At 40.9% G+C, this 20782-nt stretch overlaps 1 protein-coding gene across 4 annotated transcripts in view; it reads right to left on the bottom strand.

Annotated features, from left to right (window-relative positions):
• Positions 1 to 20782, bottom strand: part of LOC104937738 (ADAMTS-like protein 1) — a 90540-nt gene that overhangs the window by 3023 nt on the left and 66735 nt on the right. For 3 of the 4 annotated variants that reach the window (XM_019279452.2, XM_019279450.2, XM_019279453.2), the window contains 20 exons: positions 18675 to 18720; positions 18158 to 18394; positions 16801 to 16927; positions 16298 to 16372; positions 15096 to 15253; positions 12778 to 12889; positions 12491 to 12629; positions 12344 to 12394; positions 12061 to 12265; positions 10957 to 11104; positions 10780 to 10864; positions 7870 to 8192; positions 6557 to 6686; positions 4010 to 4220; positions 3720 to 3899; positions 3450 to 3603; positions 2351 to 3353; positions 2088 to 2215; positions 572 to 689; positions 150 to 354 (listed from right to left, as the gene is read on the bottom strand). In XM_019279452.2, coding sequence (XP_019134997.2) covers positions 150 to 354; positions 572 to 689; positions 2088 to 2215; positions 2351 to 3353; positions 3450 to 3603; positions 3720 to 3899; positions 4010 to 4220; positions 6557 to 6686; positions 7870 to 8192; positions 10780 to 10864; positions 10957 to 11104; positions 12061 to 12265; positions 12344 to 12394; positions 12491 to 12629; positions 12778 to 12889; positions 15096 to 15253; positions 16298 to 16372; positions 16801 to 16927; positions 18158 to 18394; positions 18675 to 18720 — 3835 coding nt within the window. Of the gene's footprint in view, positions 1 to 149; positions 355 to 571; positions 690 to 2087; positions 2216 to 2350; positions 3354 to 3449; positions 3604 to 3719; positions 3900 to 4009; positions 4221 to 6556; positions 6687 to 7869; positions 8193 to 10775; positions 10865 to 10956; positions 11105 to 12060; positions 12266 to 12343; positions 12395 to 12490; positions 12630 to 12777; positions 12890 to 15095; positions 15254 to 16297; positions 16373 to 16800; positions 16928 to 18157; positions 18395 to 18674; positions 18721 to 20782 lie in introns of those variants that run through there. The other variant, XM_019279454.2, reaches the window with a different exon arrangement.

The following is a 20782-nucleotide window of genomic DNA, read 5'->3' as shown; positions in this document are numbered from 1 at the left end:
ATTAGCAGGGTGCTTCCCCCTTAGATAATTCAAGAAATGAAACAAACACATTTAGCAGTTGAGAAACTACCTAAAATGAACAGTCCATGTACACTTGTTAAGGGCATGTTTGTCATGTCATCAAGGAATGTCATTGCGAGTTGACTCACCAGTCCCCAGTGGGTAGTGGCCCATCTGGCACAGGGCAGTTGGTTACATAGCCTGGTGTCAGAGGGTCTCCTCCCTGTGCCAAGGCAGTGCTGGTTCCCCATCTCTTTTGATCTGCCCTCAGGACCCTTCATGCAGCGGACACTCCTGATTTGGGACCCACCTCCACAACTGGCTGAACATGGTGACCAAGGATCCACTCTCCACCTTAATCCAACCACAGAGGAGAAGTATACTATAACTTATGAAGTTTATGAGCTTCACAATCTAAAAGGCTCTGTTTTCTTACTCCTCACTTTAGGATAGATGGAGCATGAGTGAATCCCGTGGAGAAATTTGGAATGTGACTACAGGAGGATCTGGTATTATCATACAGAATATTCAAAGTATCTAAGTGCACAAACATGTAGTTTTAGCAAGTTACCTGAGGGGGCAGGCTTGTCCATGGCACAGCTCAGACTGGCTGTTGTTACTCCTCTCAGAGCAAATACGACCATTTGCTCTCATATCATTACCTTGGACACAGTTTCTTCCCACACCACCTGAAAAATACAATTAAAACAAACATCTTTGTATTGTTGGATATGACATCAATCAAAATAAGTGAGATTAGTCTTTTAAATCTGTACTGTATGTTGTCTTCTCTGTTAATGTCTTACCAGTTCAGTGAGGACATTAACAAACTTCAACTCAACATCATGTTCACACCAGAAATAACTAGCTGTAGCTGAAGATGCTTTTGTAATGTCTAGTCAGTTGTTTTTCACCTCAGATAAAAGAAGATAATAATATAAATATGCTTTAGGTAAAACTGATTCCACAGAAATTAAATTGAACATGTTTTAATAATCTTTAGTCAGTTTCTTATGAATACAAATTGTGTCTGACATTGCAGAGAGGGTCAAGGCCTGTTCTTATTCAGAAATGAGACTGCACTCACCAAAAACGTGGGAAAGAATTATATTTTCAAGTTCAATTTCCTTACAAAAGTCTTTTACAGTACTTGGGATTGCATTCTTAGGTTTTCTTAAGTGCATCCATTAGACATGACCTTCCACTGAGTTTGAATTAAAAATATAAGAAAATGCAGATTGGACATTTTTCAGCACTTTTAAACCCTGTTATGCTGTCTGTTTAGATTAGGCGAACAGGGTGAACCCACTTAATCTTCTTTGAAACATTGCCTGGAACTTCTAATTGTTGTCGTATGTGGAAAAAAAAAGTGCCGGAGCATCAGGAAAACCCACTTTGATGAAAATGCAGCTAGGTTGGGACCGATCTTTCTCTGAGCAGACGAAGGACAGCGCAGCTCTGAGATGATCCGAGCTGTGGCACGCTCCGGACATTCCCCATCATTGATTCAGCCAGATGAGCCACTGGGGTGTTTCAAAGCTTACTGTATATCTGTGTCTGTGGTTATGCCTGTGTCTGTTTCTCAGTTGAAAAGAATGCTTTCCCAGAATCTCTAAGCCCGAACCACAAAAGAACAACACATATTACTTTAAACTGGACTACATGAAAATATATTAGGACAAACTCAATTTGACATACTGACTCTCTCATTTGCATATGAAGTTTGTTTATATTATTTGTCCATTAAATAACTTAGATCCCACTTAAAGGGGGCTTTAGAGATGCTGGTACACTGATTTTGTTACCTCTGGACAAAGCCAGGCTAGCACCTTTTTCTAGTTTCCATGTTATGATAAGCCAAGCGTTGCATGGCTCTAGCTTCATAATGTACAGATAGGAGAGTGGTATCTATCTAACTCCTGGCACTGCCCAAAATACTGAACTGAAATTCTTATACAGTATTTAGATCTAAGATGTTGTCTTTATTTGTAACCCTAATTGAAAACACTACATTTTATTAAACTTTCAAAAAATTGTTATTTAATGGAACCATGTTTGCAGAAACATTCTGCCTTTGTGGACCTTACCTGTAACCTGCAGCCAAGACGAAAGAGATGAAGAACCAAGACGGTTCCTTGCAGTGCAGGTGTACTGACCCTCATCCGTCTTGCTTGGAGACTGGATCCTCAGTGAGCCGGTGGGCAACAGGCCTACTCTGCCGACACAAAGACAACGTAAACACTTAATCAATAACAATTCTGCCATAGAACAGTCAACTACTTTTATACAACAAAATCTGAAGTGTTGTTAGTGCCTTTGCACAATAAGTTATCTTAAACGTAGTTCTTACCTGCCGTTGAAGTTCAACTCTTTTCCATTCTTTGTCCATGTTAGGGATGGTTGAGGGTTCCCCAGTGCCTCACACCTCAGCTCTAAACTAGCAATGGGTTTCTGCAGCAAAATTGGCACTCCCATGTGAACTATCATGTCAGACGATGGCACCGCTCCAACCTTCCTGGACCGTTGGATTATCACTGGGCTTCTTGGTCTGGATGTGTGCGCTTTGATGTTTGGTTTGTAAAGGAGGGGTCCTTGCGTGGAGGATTCTGCACTTTCCGGAGGATGGAGAGTAGACTCATTGGTTTCACCTTGTGTCACGGAGAGCTCACTGAGCAATTGAGTGATGAGTTGTTCCCTCCATGGTCCTCTGAGGCCTTGAGAGAGGTTGTGTGTGATCTCATCTAGCCTGTGGATATCAGCGATGAGTACAAGCAGGCTTGAAAGTTCGGAGCTCTCATCCTCCAGGGTCGACCTATTCTTTTCACTGGAGTGTGGTTTATCAAAAATGTCTTTTCCATCTTGGAGAGAGCCTTTGAGTTCAAGCAAATGCTCAACAATGTTGTCATACTGGTTGAGGGAGATGGGTAACTCCTGAAACCTTTCTCCTGTTGAGGCCACATTTGGCTGCCCAACCTTTTGTTGTCCATCTGTGAAGAGCCATGACTCTGGAACAGAAAGCTTCTGCTTGCTGCCAATGATTTGCAGGACAAAATGTTCTTGTGCTGGACCTGCAATGCATGTGTATATCCCTGCATCAGATGCACGCACCTGCTGAATCTTCACGTATCCTAGTGGTGTAATGGAGAGGTGTGGAAGGCTGACCAAGGGCTTTCCTTCCTTCAACCACTGAATTTGGCCTTTGCGAAAGTGGCGAGTTGGGCAGCGAAGAACCACAGTTGTCCAAGGGAGAAGGTAGGCATAGCCTCCCACTACCAGGTGTAACTTTTTGCCCTTTCTCCACTGGATATACACCTTCCTCTGGGCAAGTATGGTGGGATCAGGCTTGGCAGAGTCTGTGATGAAATTGAGGAGAGGTGAATACGCCAATGACACACTTTTCATCAGTCAGTATAAATTGTTGAAATAAAGCCAAACAACGGGTCTCTTACTCTCACAGTGCCGAAGGGAGCATGGCCGGATTCTGGTGGGCCGGGCCATCAGCGAACAGTTCTCGGGGTTTACAGTCCAATGTCCTCCATCTTCACCTTGTTTTCTGCAGACTGACTGTAGTCTCTGAATGCCATTTCCGCAGGTCACTGAACACTAGACAAATAAATAATATGAGGTATTAAAAATGACCCTGTATACTTTACATATGGCATTACATTTTGATTTTAACCAATTTAAAAAGCTAGATTTCTGCTTTAAAGAAAGCCTACCTGGGACCAGTCTGTTGTTACCCATTGAGGTGGGCACTCTTGCTTGGCACAGGGCTGCCGGTTTGCAGGGCTCTTGGAAGGGCAAAAGGTGTCAGGCAGCTCCAGGATGCTGCCATCTGCCAACCGCTGTTTGCACAGGATCTGCCTCCTTTGAAATCCACCACCGCAGGTCCGGGAGCACTGCAGTAACAAAAATGTAAAGTTAAAAAAAGGGGTATCAGTGGTTACATTAGCATTAGGTGTTAGGCCAGACATTTATGATGGTGATCTTCCGAGGAAAGATCCTATACCTGTCCCCAGTCACGTGAGTCCCACATAGGAGGACAGTCAAAGCGGTTGCAGGCTTGGACAGGAGTGGGCTTGGGGTTCTGACAGTCTCCATCCCTCAAAACCTCCGTACGGTTGCTGTCCCGAGTGGGCCGGTGAGTGCACACCACAGTACGGGTCATCAGGCCAACCCCACAAGTAGCAGAGCATGAGCTCCACTCTCCTGTTTCCCACCTGTGAATACAATTATTATCATCAAACTACTGTATATCATGATTTTTCAGATCCTAATCTTTGTCGTTCCTGATTAATTACCATACCTTATCTTTCACGTACATGTAGCCCATTATCCAATCTATAAAAGCAGTGCAGTCAGGAGGAGTTCAGTCAGAGGCTTGATGTTTTCACATGATCCCATGAGAGGACACTCTTGCAATCTTATGAATGTGTAAATTCATGAAAGTGAATACGAGTGAAAACGAAAAGAGTGATCCATGAGGCCAGATCCTGGCAAAGAAACATTAAATCTCCCCCAATTTACTGATATTTGAGAAATCCCTATAGCATTACTTTTTCACCCACATTTTCCCAGTGACCTCTGTGGACCAATATTAATTGATATCATCGAAGTTTGCTGAGCATTTTTATTACAATCTTGAAAGTGATGTGGCATGTGTCTAACTAGTCGCTATGCCATTAAACACATCTATGAGCCTTGGCTTTCTGTGAGATGGCAGCGACTTTACTTCTTGCTTGACAGATTATGTGATATTTCAAAACTATTCATATTTACTCAAGGGTCAAGGGACTGAGGAGAATTGGGAATGAAGCTTGTTTCTATACTTACAGGCCAAATCCTATGGCTGTTTCCCTTCAGAGGGAACAGTATCCAAAGAGTGTAGCTTAATATGGGAGGGTGAGGAGGCCTCAGGGAGGGAGTAAAGGGCCAAAGGAAACAAGTCCAATACAGCGCTTGTTGTGCCTGAAAACAAGACTCAAGGCCTGGAAAAACAGGCAAGGGCAGGCTGTAAGCCTTTGGGTTTTCTGACAAGAGCGTGAGTGGTGGAACACCGACACTGCACACGGTGTTAACTTGAAACGTGTGGCCCACTGCAAAATCCACTCACCGTTTAGCCACGGCTCAGTTATATTAAACAACACGTCATTATGCTGTTTAACCATTCAGGTATTTCTTTTTGATTAATTTTGTGTGCACCGTATACAAAGAATTGAAATTCTGATACTGCAAAACTCTGAGTAAAACAGTAAAATGTGTAGGGCTACATCTGAAATCATTCCTAAATAAAAATGCTGTGACAACAACCTACTTACAATAGCACAACATAGTAGCATGCATAGTAGCATTTTTTTTAATAATTTCAATTCATTATCCCCAAAGGATGATTACAGTGATTTTAGTGATCTTGAGACCTGTTTGACTTGATCAAAACCTTTTGTGACATTCATTAAAGATTTCCATAAAATGACCCCAAATCCTGACTTTTCTTCCAAGAGTTCTTCTAGTGGGTAGATCATGATTACATCTGTTGAGCACATTCATGCTCCCAGAGGATGAATCCCTTTTATTTTGAACACAACTCGATAAGTTTTCCATAATAATAATAATATCACCTTAAGGTCAAAGTGTCATCTTTGTACAGATGGTGATATTGAAAACTATTAATAATATGATTTGCATTAAATCTTTCAAGGACATTCATGGTACCCAGAGGAAGAACCTGTACATTTTTGGCGACTGCCTTCTTGGACCACAAACCCTTTTGAAATGAATGATGTGTAACCATTCCTAGTGGTATAAAAGGCCAAGTGGAACCTTTTTGTGATACAAACCTTTCAAACGTGAACCTTAAGTACAGCTGCAGAGGCCTCCTACAATTCTGTGCTGACACAACCACTGAAAAAAACAATCTTGAAAAGTTCTTCCAAGGACAATTTCACATCTGAGCCTAGCATGTATAGTTACCACTGACATCTAATCCCTATTGTGTCTGATTCTGACCAGGTTCCACAAGCTGTCCCACTGGCTTCATTTCCTGCTCTCAGTGATACAAACATCCATCACTGTCAAGTCTGTTTCAGTATCACTTGGACTCAAATAGCCTAAATGGTGATTTAATTGGCCCAGGTGGTTTAAGCTGAGAGGGGTAATAGTGGATTAGAGGGATTTGGATTTTTTTTATATACACAAACAGTGATTAGTAAAGATTAATTGATTCAGCTAGTGTGATGTGTGTTTCTTTATCTTAAAGTTAAGCATTTCCAGGTGTACAACCCAGGGATGCATCAGGGTTCGAGGAAATGGTACATTAATGTCCCAGCTCTATATATTGCATATTTCAGGTTACAGTCTTGGCAAACTAATAAGGAGCAGATCCAGTTTTCAGTCCTGCTTTTAATTAATATTTTCTGCAGCCAAGCCTTTTTTTCCCAAAATCATTTCCTTCAAATTTTTATTGCATCCATCAATCACATCTAGTTTATTCACAAACTATTTTAAACAATGTCTAAACGATAATAATGTAGGTTTTGATTTGTGGGTTTTACTGTACCTAGGTGGGCAAGGCTGAGTTTTGCAGTCTTGGAGGAGTTGAGGGGGTCGACGGGAGCTCACACACAGGCTGTGGTCTGCTGCCTCCCTGGTCTGCTTGTTCAGGCAGATGACTACAGCCTCCTGGACACCTGGGATTAGACAGCAGCAAACAGTTAAAGGACATCCAAAGAACCAAGAGCTGTTTGTGCAGGTTCGATTATAAATGTTTTCAATTTTTAAAATGTTAACACAAACATACTCGCTCAGAATGAATGGTAAGAATGCAAACACAGATTGTTCTTGTTAAGCGTCCCTTACTATCACCCTCACACAGCATAGAATATTGCAAGCAGATACTGCGATGGACCAACTAATGGGGCACAATGAACAACAGTTCTGGCCTGGACTGTGGATAAACTGTGTGTGTGATGTCGAATCACGTTAAAAGCAGCGTAACATAAATCAGTCTGCTTCTAATGTTGGGGACAATAACAGAGAGGGAGGCACTTCAAACGCCACACTGGTGTGATGGTCCACAGGAGCGCAGCCCTAAGGGTGTGTATGTGACATCTGATACCGGTCTGTAATCATCCCCGAATGAGAGTTTGTTGGGTTTGGGTGAGTGCACACACATACACAAAAGCCTACGCCCATGTGTAGAAAGTTACACATGCACACTCATGCAGACATTAACACACAGGCATGCAATTCAGGCATAGAGGCTTAGATGTGATTAAAGTGGGTCTCAATGATTGTTGGCAGGATGTTTAGGAGAACTGTCTCTGTCTGGTGTAGCGCTTACTGCTGCTGTGAGAGTCGGTGACGTATGACCTTTAGGGTAACACCTGGTATTCCATCCATTAATATCTAGTATCACATAACTTACTGCTACTTCAAAGCTCATGCTGGCATGGCTTTAGTCATCCGCTGACATAAGGTCGCCAGCTACTGCTGTGATGTCTCATTTTAATACAGCAACTGGGACGAATTCAGTACTGAGGTTTGCTTTTAGGATTTACAGCACATTTAAAGTAAGTATGCGTCGCTCTAGGGATACAAATGTTGGTCTGTTGGTCCACTCCTCTGGGTCACACTGAAATATTTCTACATCTATTGGATGGATTGCCATGAAATTTTGTACACTTGTGGTCCCCAGTGGATTGCACCCTACTGACTTTTCTTCTAGCGCCACTATGAGGTTGACATTTGTGGTTTTGAGTGAAATGACTCTAGACACTTAGACACTAGGAACGACTGAAATGCAAATCTGAAAATCTCACAAAACTATTTTAAACCTTTAATTTGTCAAAGAGAAGTCATAATGATCCATACCTCCCCCACAACTCTCTGAGCACTCCGTAAACCCCTCATACTCCCAATCGTGCAGTTCCTCTCTTTCAGGTGTCTCCTCCTTCTCATCCTCCTCCTCCACTTCCTCCCCTTCCTTTTCACTTTCTTTTCCTCTGCCCAAAACACCGGAGCAGGGAGTGCGGTAACAGGGCTGACTTGTAGCAGGTTTGACCCCCTCACACTCGTCATCGGGCAGGTCAGCAACAGTTTGGGAGAAGGACAGCAGCACCTGGCACTTGACGGTTCGTTGCTGTGTCCCAGCGCCACATGTCCTGCTGCAGGTCTGCCAGGGACCAGGGATGAAACTGGGGGAAGAGAGCCAGTAGGTTTGAGCCAGCAGGATGATTAATCACACACATAAAAATATAAACAATATGCTATTCATTTAGTTTGTTTCATTCACATACCTATGCAAAAAAGCTTGGGAAAGTGGTTACATCTTTGATTTGATAAGGACCATTTCCAAACCTACAGTGCTGACTTGAAAGCAGATTGATAACAAGTCACAGGTTTTTGTGCGTTCCCTCCGTTCACAGATTTTAGTAATTTACCATAGTGTACTAACTCACTAAGTATTTATGAAATACAGTCTTTCTGTGGTTAATTGAACAGCTGTGAAGTATTAGGATCCGCCATTCTTGAATAAACGGCCTTTATGCGCATCCTCCGTCATCTTAAAAAATGGATTAGAGAAGGAAATACTTATAAATCATTGGCATTCATAAATGCCCGAAGGCCTGTCAAGGCTGGGTGACAGTTGGGGCCAAGTGAATGAACTGTCACCCCCTCAATGACGCTATTGAGGAAGAGTGTAAAATGGAATAAAACTGGAAAGTGTGAGACAGAAAAAAAAGTTTGAACTCCTCTTGATCTTCAGATTTAATTGAGGCTCTCAATGAGAATTTAACTCGCACATAAAAATGTTGGCTAAAATGAGAAGCTGAGTTCTTTAAAGGATAAAAGGGAAATCTGCTTCATGCTGTGTTTTCCAGAACATCCATAATGTTTCAATGATGTGCTGCTTTTGGTGATTGGAGGGGATCTAGAAGCTGTTTCATGCTGCCCTCGTTTACATTAAGTGCTCATTGAATTATGTATCAGTGAAGGTATTCTCATTTTTGAATATACAAGTATAAAACTACCATGTTCCCTACAGCATACATCGCCAGTGAACGTGTCTTATAGAGGTACCTACTAACATGGCAGCCTGCACCGATGTGCAGCATTCCTCCTTGTTTGAGCAGTCTGACCACAACACAAGAGCACCGTGCTGCTTTATACGATGCCTCAATAAAGAGCTCATAATTACAGCAAAGTTGGCTCTTTATGAGTGCTCAAGGACTCATTGTGTTTTGGACAAACAAATGAATCACCCCGGCAGTTAGACCTTGGAACACAAGCAACAAAGTCAACACGTGAACCCACAGAAATGTTTATCTTCATGCGTAGTTGAAGTACATCTGTCGGTTCGAAAAACAAAATCTTGATTTCATTCATTGAATGGAAACAACACATTTTTGTAATATCCACCAAAGCCCCAAGTTAATCATATCAATTAAATTTCCATCATTGGAAATATTTTATTTACTCACGGTGGTGGTAAGGTGGAAAAAAAACAGAGAAGCTTTGGCCAAGCTGTGGAACATATATGGGTTTAATTTTTCAAGCACTTGCACAGCGGTGGCTTGGGGCAGGCATAAGGCCTGGCAATGGAGGTGCAATAAGTCTAACGCAGGAATTTCCTTCTCTTTCCTTTCACATCCGTAACCTGGCCCCATATGGTAGGCAGATATTGTTGTTGGCTCGTGAATGACTGCATATTATACACAGATATTTATGTGCTTTTGGAGGGAAAACATGCTTTTTTTTGCAACAGAGCAAAATCATATGTTTTGGCATCTCTCTCTCTCTCTCCCTCTCCCACTCGTGCTCCAAAGATAAGTCAAAGCAACAGATGTTTTGAACTGGCTAACATGGTCGCTAATACAAGTCATGCAAGACACTGGGTAGAGTCCAAACATTGTCCATCTTCAGAGGACAGCCTTTATTAGTCAATTGATATGTGGAACAAGAACATCTGGAACATCTGAGGCTTGCTGAGGTAATGCTGGTGGCTGGTGACTTAACAGTTCGATGGTTTCCAAAAAGATGTTTTTCCTTTTTCACCTTCAGCTTTTACCTTAAATAACCTCGGACAGCATATTCATTTCTGACAGCGCACACCTTCAGCGAAGCGGCATTAAACATCCAACTTGAGCGAAGGTGAATTCTTCTTTGCTTGCCTTGACAAAACGCTTTTGCCACCATGTCAGATGAACATTTTGCATACCCAGGTGTACAAAGTGCATATTTTAAAAAGTGTCAAAAGAAATGGGGGGCCACAGCTGTTACAGCATTTTGACTGGCCGCTGACACAAACACAACCTCGATACTATGGTGGTTTCATGGCAGCACTGGGACCTGTCTAGTTCCATTTCACGTCCAGGTAAATCCAAAGTTCTGGATTATGAAAACTGTTGTTGAAACTGTGTCTGGGATCTTACTTTAGCCTTTTTATCCCTGCAGAGTGATTTAAAGAATTACATTTCCGCTGATTTTTCCGGGTTATGAAGCTTGAGAGTCATTTATAGCTTTAGCAGTTGCATCCTCCTAACTCATTTAATGCTATAACACCTGTGATTGTTTCAGCAGAACCTTCACCTCTGGCAGTAAATTGCAGGTGTATGGTTGTAATGCCAGTGAGTATAAGCAAAATAATATATTTTAAAGTTTAAATTGCAGCTCATACTGCCTTCAGTAGAAGGAAACAACACAAAGAAATGTGTTGAAATCATCCCAGTAATTTCCTTTTTTTATACTCATGCATGGATATGTGGTATGTCTGGTACTCACGTTGGTTCCTCAGTAACAATGATCTCCTCCTCCAGCTCTATGGCCTGCTTATGCCACACAGGTTTTGCCTCAACTGGGAGCGTTTCTAGAAAAAAAACACCCAAAAAAGACAATGGTTGAACGTCACAAAGAAAGTTTTGTGGATAAAGCACCACAAAAACAAACACTCAGACTCACCTATGGACTTATAACAGGGCACAGTCACCAGGCATTCCTCCTTGATGTGGGGTTTGGTGGTGGGGTTACAACCTCCAGCATGTAGTCCTCTGTGATCGATGCATAACACCACCCTGTAGCGCAGGCCTTGACCACAGGTCACCGTGCACTGGTGGTGAAACAGGACAGTTCAGGAGATAACGTCTATAAATAACAATTTATGATCACTTTCACACGCCGATAGGATAAAGTCTTAAGTCTCGCTCCTATGGTTTCATCCTTTTGCTTGTGTTTGACAGAAAGCCTCAGCCCTTTACTCAAGGGAAGTAAAGAAAAAGACCTTCCACAAAATCCCGCAGCTCTCTATGCGGGGGTGAACTTTGTGTATCCCCTGCCAAAACAAGCATTTAAAAGGCACGTTCACAAGGAAGAATGTGCTAGGTAAACAGCATCCCAGGTTTTTAGAGGGCCACAAATTTGGCTCCCTGTGCCTCTGCTTGTGCAGTTGAAGAATCGCCATGAAAAGGGTTGTATGGGACATTTCTGGTCAATGTAACAGCAACCATGCCAAATAAATAAGCTAACCACCTCGATAACCTGAATGTGTTTGGCAAAGAAGAGTTTAAAATGTCCATATGGGATCTTCTGGCTTTTAATTCAAGCCTTGTATGTGTTGGATGGTGTGTTCAAGGGCACAGGTGGTGAAAGACACACAAATTGAGGTTAGCAGAGTTACTCTGAATCACATAGCAAGGTTGTGCTTTGACTTGTTGAAAGTGTGCCTGAAGAGTTTATAAAATTCAAGGTCAGACTGTCCGTTGATTATATTTTTGTTCCTCCTCCAGACAATTAATCATGCTTTTTCGCACCATGGGCTAATTAATAAAATAAAAAGATTAATGAACCATTTAATAATTTTTGACTTCCCAGGTGGTAACAGCTACAGAACACAAAGAAACATCTATTTACATTTGGCTTTTAGCTGAACTTTCTCAACATTTCTAACATTTTGATGCTGAACAGTGCCTCCCTCAGGGCCAGCGTGACCTTTAAAGTTCATTTTCTAGAGTTTATATTGTCTTCATTCTGTGAAGAAATATTAACCAAAGAAAAAAGGGCACCTACGGGTGACCACTCCTGTGCCAGCCAGGTGGGGCAGTCGAATGTGTTGCAGGGCTGTAGTATGGCTGTCTTGGGGGAGTAGAGACACTTCCATTCCTCAGTGGGAGTGATGACACCTTGCATGTCTTCCTCCACGCAGGATACTGAGCGACTCTGGATGCCTCCACCGCAGGAGGTGGAACAGGCAGTCCAGGGACTGCTCTCCCATCTGATATCATAAAAGGTAAGTCATGAAGTAGCAGATGGAGAATTTGTGTTGTGTTTTTTTTCAGTTGTGAGTACATACCGAGGCAGGGGGTGGTAGAGGTCATATGGCATGATTTGCTTGTAGCCGTCACTAAAAGGCAGAATAAATTGAGGAAATTATACAAACTGCTGTTGGATAATAAATGTCTGTATTTAAAATTAAATGTCTAGAGGTCTGGTCTCTAACCCGGCCAGACAGGGCTCCATGTTACACTCTTGGAGTTTGGGTTTAGGTTTGATGTTCTCCGGGTAATAATGGCAATACTGATCCACAACCACCCGGCCACTCCGAAGGTCAAAGCACTCTGCTGAGGTTAGCTGGTACCCTACAGACAAAAAAAAAAAAAAGTCACTCATCCCAAAAGAAACTCTATAATGATTTAATGGAGAAGCAGATTTCCATCAGTTGGTTGGCAACACTGGCTGTTATCAAGTCCTTGGTCCACAGTGCCAACAGTGGAACGTCACACTTACCTCCACCACATGTGACGGAGCAAGGGAAGAAGTCGGTCTCTCTCCAGCGGTGGATGATGGGCTGGTAGTAGATGTACTGAGCCACGCTGTCTGCTCCAGAGACAAACTGAACCTACAGAAACAATGTTCATGGTAATGATGAATACAACCAGAGTACTTACTTAAATAAAGTCACTGCCAGTTAGTTTAGCTTAGCATAGAACCCAGAAGCAGGTGAAACAGGTAGCCTAACATCTGTGATCCCCTAACCAGGGAGCAAAGTGCATGGGTGGGTGAAAAGGGCGTCTCACAAGCTGAAAGGTCCAAATATTTCTTTCAGACAATAGCAAACCAAACTGGGCCTAATACAGCAGCAAATCCTCAACTAAAGAGGACAATGGACCAGATGTTGGTTATGTATTACACATAAAAGCATGAAGGGAAGGAAATGGTAAATACCATTGAAGTTACTGGTCTACAGCTCAGACCATGCTAAAGATACACTCCAAAAAAAAAAAACTACAAAATACCATTTATGTGATAAACTGGGGTTTTTTAAAAATCTTTTTCTAAGATGGCTTTTTCTGTCTTTAGCTGGAAATATGAATAAATATTTTCTTTTCCCCATTGGCTAACAAACCACTGCTATTATTGATTCCTATATCAAATACTTGACATTGCTTTCAAAGTTCCCCTGGATAAAAACAAGTCAAGACATGAGACCGGGGGGAAAAGGGCTGATGCAGCTGAAATTAGAATTAGCTTTGATCATTGACAGTGCCAACAAATGACTGAAAGACACCGGGGATCTATTTAGAGATTTTCACACAGAGACACTGGAGGGATTTGGCCCTGGGTAACCTGAAATGTCAGCTTCTGCACATTCAAAGGTTGAACGCAGCTTTTAGCACAATAAGTGCCTAATATAGGAAGTGATAAATAATTTACCAAAGGAGAGAAGACAATTTCTTAGTGCTTTTCTTAGATAAGATAAAGACCACAGACTGTTTTGATAGAAAATGGGCTATGTGTGTCATGTGTACACATTTTATTGGGCTATTTGTAAAGTTTCATAAATATTTCAGCACATATTTCTTCTAACCTCATGTACTAACCCTAACCCAGCCATATTGAAGAAATGCCCGAAGCCAGATTGCCCAAAACCAGCCTGCCTACAACACGTATAAATCAAACTCCACTGCCACTCATTCACATTCATGTGTTTATGTGGAAAGACTGTCTGGCAATTTTTTAATATGATTTTCCATTTGTCCAGATCTTTTCCAGCACTGCGATATGAATTGGCTGTCTGCCTCGTAACAGATTAGAAAATTATGCATTTATAGCTTCTCAGATTTCTGTCTCCTGAATTTCTATTTATTGTCCGATCCTGACATGTGTTTATGAGGGAGGGAGTTTTCACAGGCGTTTCCCAGTCCATGCCCTGTATAATTTTTAAGGTCCACTCACTGGCCCTAGACTTAGGATGTGTGTGTGTGGATAACAAAGCAGAAAGAGATGTTGTAGGCATTGTGTTACAGCACTGTGAAAACTAAATTTTACTACTGAATGGACTGAATTTATATTATAAAATATGTTTCAAAGTAAGTTTCAACAAGAGACATTTACACCATGGAGTCATCTTAAGTGTGGCAGTCAAATACATTAAATTGTTTGGCATCATTAAGGCAAAACCAATCACTGGATTTGGCAATACAAATGTGTTTGCTACTATGGTTATCACAGCATGACACACTGCTTCGAAAACATGTTGTCCCTCAGAGAGAACAAGTGGCTCACATATACTCCAATTTCTTTAAATCTAAACATCCGAAATCAAATCTGCTTTGGACTCTGCATGACACGGGAAGTTCACCAGTGAAAGTTCAGTTATTGGAAATAAGGACCTTATCTCAGTCTAGTTTGGCTGGTTTGCACTGTTTTCAGAGCTTTGCTGCAGCTCAACTTAAAACTGTCCCAAAAGCATCGGCTATTCAGTAGAATTAAGTTAAGCAGTAGTGTTTATAATGTTATTGGGCTAACTGGGGGTAGTGGAACATAAACGTGAACAAGTAATCACATCAATAACATAGTATCATCAGTTACCATTAGCATCTATTTGTTAAGTTTCACCCAACAAATGTAATATTCACACTCCTTTTAGCTCTGTTTTGGTCTCCTCCAACTCCCGAGGGAAATATCGGTCTCTTTAGCAGCTAGATGCTCCATTCGCTTCACCAGCTAGTGGCTTGCATACAGTGGGCTTATCAAAGCATTTTCATTGAAAATATTGCTTAGTGCATCTTTAAAAGCAGTTTGAATTGATATACTTTTCTTACTTTGACTGTGAAATCAGCTCCAAGTGGACCAGTGATCCTCAGGACCTCCTTGTCTGAAAGTTTCTGGAAGTCCAAGCTGGTGTTCTCCAGGTGGTACTGCCCTGATTTATCCAACACCAACTCACCTTTTACCCCCAGTAGAGTTTTACTCTCCACATCTGAAGAAGAAAGAAAGTACTAAGTAAGTAAACAGCTAGAGCACAATGGACAAATCAGGCAAGGAAATAGATTTAAACAGTGGCAGTCTTTGTTAACCGGTAATCATTTCATCATTTTTCATCATCATTGTGTCACCACACACAGAATGAAGTAGCAAATAAAAGGAGATATAATTAAAATGTCAAGATACGAAAAAGGATGACCTTCACTTATAACAGGCCCTTTGACACAGATCTTCAGTCAGATCCAGTTACATAAAGAACGCAAACTGGGTGTTGCGTTTGCAGGCACAAAGACTTGATTTGGCACTGGCAGAAGGTTCATGTAGGTCTGCTTGCAGGCCAGCGCTGCTGTAACCTTACTTCAACCCTGGTCTAACAGTGTCTGGTGTGATTTCAGCATGGACATTTAAACAAAAACAACAGCGAAACACGGGAACAAGCAGTTACCAGCAGCAGTCAGTATCTGCCAACAGATGGTTACAATTTAAGTGCTCTCGGCCAAAAAGGACAGGGGAAATATTTAATGAAAAAATCTGTCCATTCAGAAAAAGACGTTCTTTTGGCATGGCTCAGAATCTGTAAACTAGCCGCAGTGCAAAGCAAAGGTATAGACATGGAACATTTGTTATCGATTTGATCCAATGCGCAGTTTGATGCCAGCAATATTTACATCTTCTCAGAGCAAGAGAAAAGGGGAGAAAGAAATACCATGTGTGGTTATTCTGCCCTGAGCTACTTTTAAAACCAGTTTTCTATGAAGGAGCCTAAAATAATAATATATTTTTGAAGAGGAAATAAAAGGTTAATCATTAAATTATAGATATTCATTCGAAAGGTCAAGCAAGTCTAATGTATATAATGAAAAAGTAATATTGTTTTTGCATTACAAGTCATTAAAACATGACCTGCAGTAAAAACAGAGCACATGCAGAATATTTGTGTTTAATATGCAGCTATTTGGCAATAAAAGACACTGCCAAATATGAATATCATGTTCAACTGATTTGGATGGAAGGGCACCCTGGACCTACCAGGACTTACACAAGTGATCCGGGCCTTTCAGGACTAGACGTACATGACGACTCTTATAGGGGATGATGACAACTGTGTCCTCAGCTTGGGTGAGACAAACAGACAGAGGGAGAAAAATAGCATGATGTAATCAATATTTATAGCATTGCAATAGAGTCAATATAATTGCAAACAGAAAATACAAATACAGTCAGGACACAGACTGATTTGACAAGACAGCACCCTTTGGCTAAACTGCAGTAAGACATGAAGTTGAGATACTTGTAAGAAATATTCATCATAAAAATTAATACAAATAATACGGTAATTCAGTCAGAATGTCCTCATTACCTAAAAAGCAAAAAATGTAGCTTTAAAAGGGACACTACCTGATTTCAAAACTGCACTCTTTAACTTAATACTTAAGTTAAAGAGGAGGAGGAGCTTTGTCAGGTATAACCCCTGAGTTAAAAACTTGTTGTGTTTAAATTAGACAAACAAAAACAAAACAACAAAATATATAGATTCTATACTTTTTCCTGAAGCATGCTGGGATTTGTAGTGTCCTCGCACCAGTCTACAGGACGAGCCATCTCCATTGCAGATGCCGCAGTTGTCCTCCTTTGCTGTGCTCCCCAACTCATGATCACAACCTACAATCTATAATAATACAAAGAAAACAAAAACATGACCCACAACCCTAGCTTCAGAATGAAATCCAATTAAGAAGAAAGTACAAAGAAAAATGGGAAAAAGTCACAGTAAACGTTCTCATGCTGGGCCCTTTCGACCTTTCATCAAAGTAAATGTTCCTTCATACTATGCAAATGTCATAATCAAATAATCCAAACAACCCAATGGTTTCTTCCATATTCATACCGGAGCTGTTGTTTGCATTTCTAAGATAGCATGAAACATCCCCTTTGAGCTGATCGTGGGTTTTTCCAAAAATGTTCCCCACTGTTTTCTGTTACACATTATCTGCAACCATCCATAGTTGATTGATGGAGTTTTTTGCAATTTCTGTCGGTAAGACAAAACCGAAACCACAGTGTGATTCTAAGCATGGTGTGTGAGTCTATTAAAATCCTTGTGTGTCTCTGCACACACAATGTCTTGGGACTTAATTTCATTCAACTGAGAAAAAATGCATAGTAAACTATTTCCTGGACTGTCAGTCAAAGCCTAATCTCAAATGTTATTCTCATTGGGTATTCATTTGTAAAGCAGAAGGCATGATATTAGCATTATAGGTCAACTCGTGTGTCGGTTTTCTTGCTCACTTTTAAGTTTAATAATGCCACATCTTATGAACCAATAAATATATTGTTGTGTTGATAAGAATGTATAAATAAATGTAATGTTTTTTTTCTTTCATACGCTTTTTTTTAGTGAGCTGAGGTTTAAAGTTTTGGGAAAATATATGTGGTTTCCGTTTAGCTGTCTTTCTATTATTGTTAGAATTTACCTCAAACTGTAAACCCTTAAAATCTATTTTCATAAACATCTAAACATGTCTCATGTTCTGGAAGGATGATATCGGCTAAAATCAGATGTTTTTGTGTTGCACTGAAAGCTTTTAATCTGTCAAACTGCATAAATACTTTGAATGCATCGCATGTTTGCTTATGTTCTACAAGACTGCCTTTGATTTAATCGAAAGCCTGTGACTGCTCATAACTGTTTTGAGACTGTACTATACATTTTTCAGATTTTCCTAATAAATCCTGATCTAAATCACATGTTGGTTTCTGGAAAATCTGTCTTAGGACCCAGAAACTGTACAAATGCCCAAACTCTGAAATGATTTGTACAAAAGATATGTTAAAATAAATAAATATGAATTCCTCAATGGTGAAAACAATAAAGCTATCAGATTCTTTTTCCTACCTGGCAGACTCCACTGATACACATGTCCAAGGACTCGGTGTAACAGCGTGTCCCATCCAGCACCTTGGGGGCCAGCTCCACCACAAGGCCCATGCCCTTGGCTTTGCACCTGAGAGCGCAGGGGTTGTCCGGGTCATTGTACACAGGTAGCCACTCATGGTACTGACCCTGGTACTGCACGTCTGCGTGAGCTGAACACTGCTGGGCGCGGAAATCACCGGCATCTGGAGGGCAATCCTGAGGGTAAAAAAATATTTAGCCAGTTTTTAGAATTCGTGTAAAGCGTATCACTCTATTGTGTTTCCACAAATCTTGTTTCCCCAACTTCTCACTTTCTCTCAAACAACAGGACCCTAAATCACTAAATTACTCCTTAACCATAAACCTCTGTAATATTTTCACAGTTCCACCACACTGAATTCTCAATCACAATTTGCTTTTTCACTTCATTTCAACAAAAAACCACTTGAAAGATCTACTGACATCCATTACATAAAGATGAGTTTGCTGAACTTACCACATTACTGCATGTGCGATATTTGATATTCTGCCCTTCGCAAGTCCTGCAGGAGACAAAATGAGCATGTGGGTGAACTTTGGGGGTGAATGATAAAACAAACCACAATGCACACCAATCATCGTCGCCCATGGCAGCTGGTATTTCAGCCACTGACTCTTATCATTTTTTGAATTGCTAAACAGAGATTGGAATCCCACAGTGATGATGTGGCAACCCACAAACATGAAGTCTGTGGTGTGTTTGCAAAGATCTAACAGTCTAATTCACACAATGTGACTATGCAGTAATACAAGGGTGGATGTTTGGTTTTAGAAGTGGGGAACACAATGAGGCACATTTATATGAATCTAGCAAATAACAAATTATGATGAAATCATGATGGCTATCATCATTTCTGTAAGAATGGTGGTATATCAAAACAAGACACAGAGTCTACAGTCATGCCTGGACTGCTGTGCATGCTGTACATGGGTATAGCCGAGCTTTGAGTAAAAGGCCAATGTCACCATGTTAACCTGCTCACAGTGACAATGCCAACACAGTGGTTGTAGCTGGAATGCTGTTTATGATGGCCATCATCCTACTTAGTTAGCTAGAATTCAAACTTTGGTGACTGGGACATCAAATCAACCAAATCCAGTAGAGATCATGCCTTCAGATGGATCATTCGTTTTCAAACTAGCATTACTTGTAAAAAGGAATGAGGATCAAAAAGTCCTTTCAACTTTCATAGAAAAGGAAAACCGTAAAGTAGAAACAGGAGTCCATAGGTACTGATAATACTAGAATATAATACTAAATTCTCATTTGTCCTTAGCGTTCAGTCTTTAAACAAATCCTTGCTTTATAAATCAGCAGTACATACAGTAGTGAAGCAGACACAGTATAGGGCCCTCCAAGCTGCGTCTGCTGAACAGATTGGAGCAGTTTGGATCACGAGTCTCTGCATGACAGTCTACAGTGTCATTGCCCAAATTATGGAGCTAACCACTTATTGAAAATTAGGATTCTTTTGTGCTTTGATGCCGAGTGATGATAAACCACTGATGGTGACTATGATAGGCCAATTATCCAAGACCCCAGTGGAAACTAATCAAAGGATATTCTTTTGAATTTGGAACTTTAGAAGAATTCCAATGTCATCGGTCCTTAGCTAATCTGGAATCATGATTGGAGGCAACACTGCAGAGTTTGGACTCACGAATGAACGAGGGCTTTAGGATTTTTATAATATTATTCCAGAGAGCGGAGGGAGTAGATGTGAAGTGTGTGGCATGGCAAGAACATTAGACCCTGTGATGAATCCAGACAGTCCCCTCTGCCAAGCCAAACAGTAGGTCATGGGGCTTGAACTCAAACAGGAGACTTTCAAAGACTAAATGAGTTGAGAGACAGGTAGCAAAGATCTGGATCAGTGGGACGAGCAATATATAAACTAGAAGTTAAAAAAAGAAGCAAAAAAGGGAATAAAATGAATTTCCCTTTTCATTTCCTCTTGAGTTTGGAAGCTACAACGTGGAAGCTCAGCAGAAGTGGGGCTGCGACTGGGGATTCATTATGGCGTCATCATAGGTTAGGGAAAAACGACTTGGTTGAAATATCTGAATTCCTGGAGCATATTACCCATAACTCATGGACTATGACCCCGCTGTTCTGCCAAAAATACACAAAACACACAACTACAGAGAGTTTGCTCATCAATTAACTACACACAGGACTGCACACAAGTATTAGTAAAACTACCATTTAGCATGCCAATAACTTCATCCTCAGACAAAAAATGGACTAAAATCTATTGTAACCATGAGAAATTAATAGTAATAACTTCTTATAATATTGGATATGCAGTAAAAAATTTGTCTGGCTCAAAAAGTCCATATATATGTCATCAACTCTTCTCGCTAGATTGAAAGTAATTGCAACCAGGGGCTCCATAACCTTTGCCATAATATTGATACACATGAGGCGATTGGACAGATGAAAATGTGGCCGAGTTTGTGATGCCTGAAATAAACTCTTCCTGTGAGCGCTGCTATTGATCAGTTTAGGAAAACTCTTCATCTAAGAAGGCTAATGGGGAATTGAGAGAGGCAGAAGCAGAAAAA

This window comes from Larimichthys crocea, chromosome III (assembly GCF_000972845.2).
Source record: "Larimichthys crocea isolate SSNF chromosome III, L_crocea_2.0, whole genome shotgun sequence".
Classification (NCBI taxonomy): domain Eukaryota; kingdom Metazoa; phylum Chordata; class Actinopteri; family Sciaenidae; genus Larimichthys; species Larimichthys crocea.
This window is presented reverse-complemented; position numbering and strand designations above follow the sequence as displayed.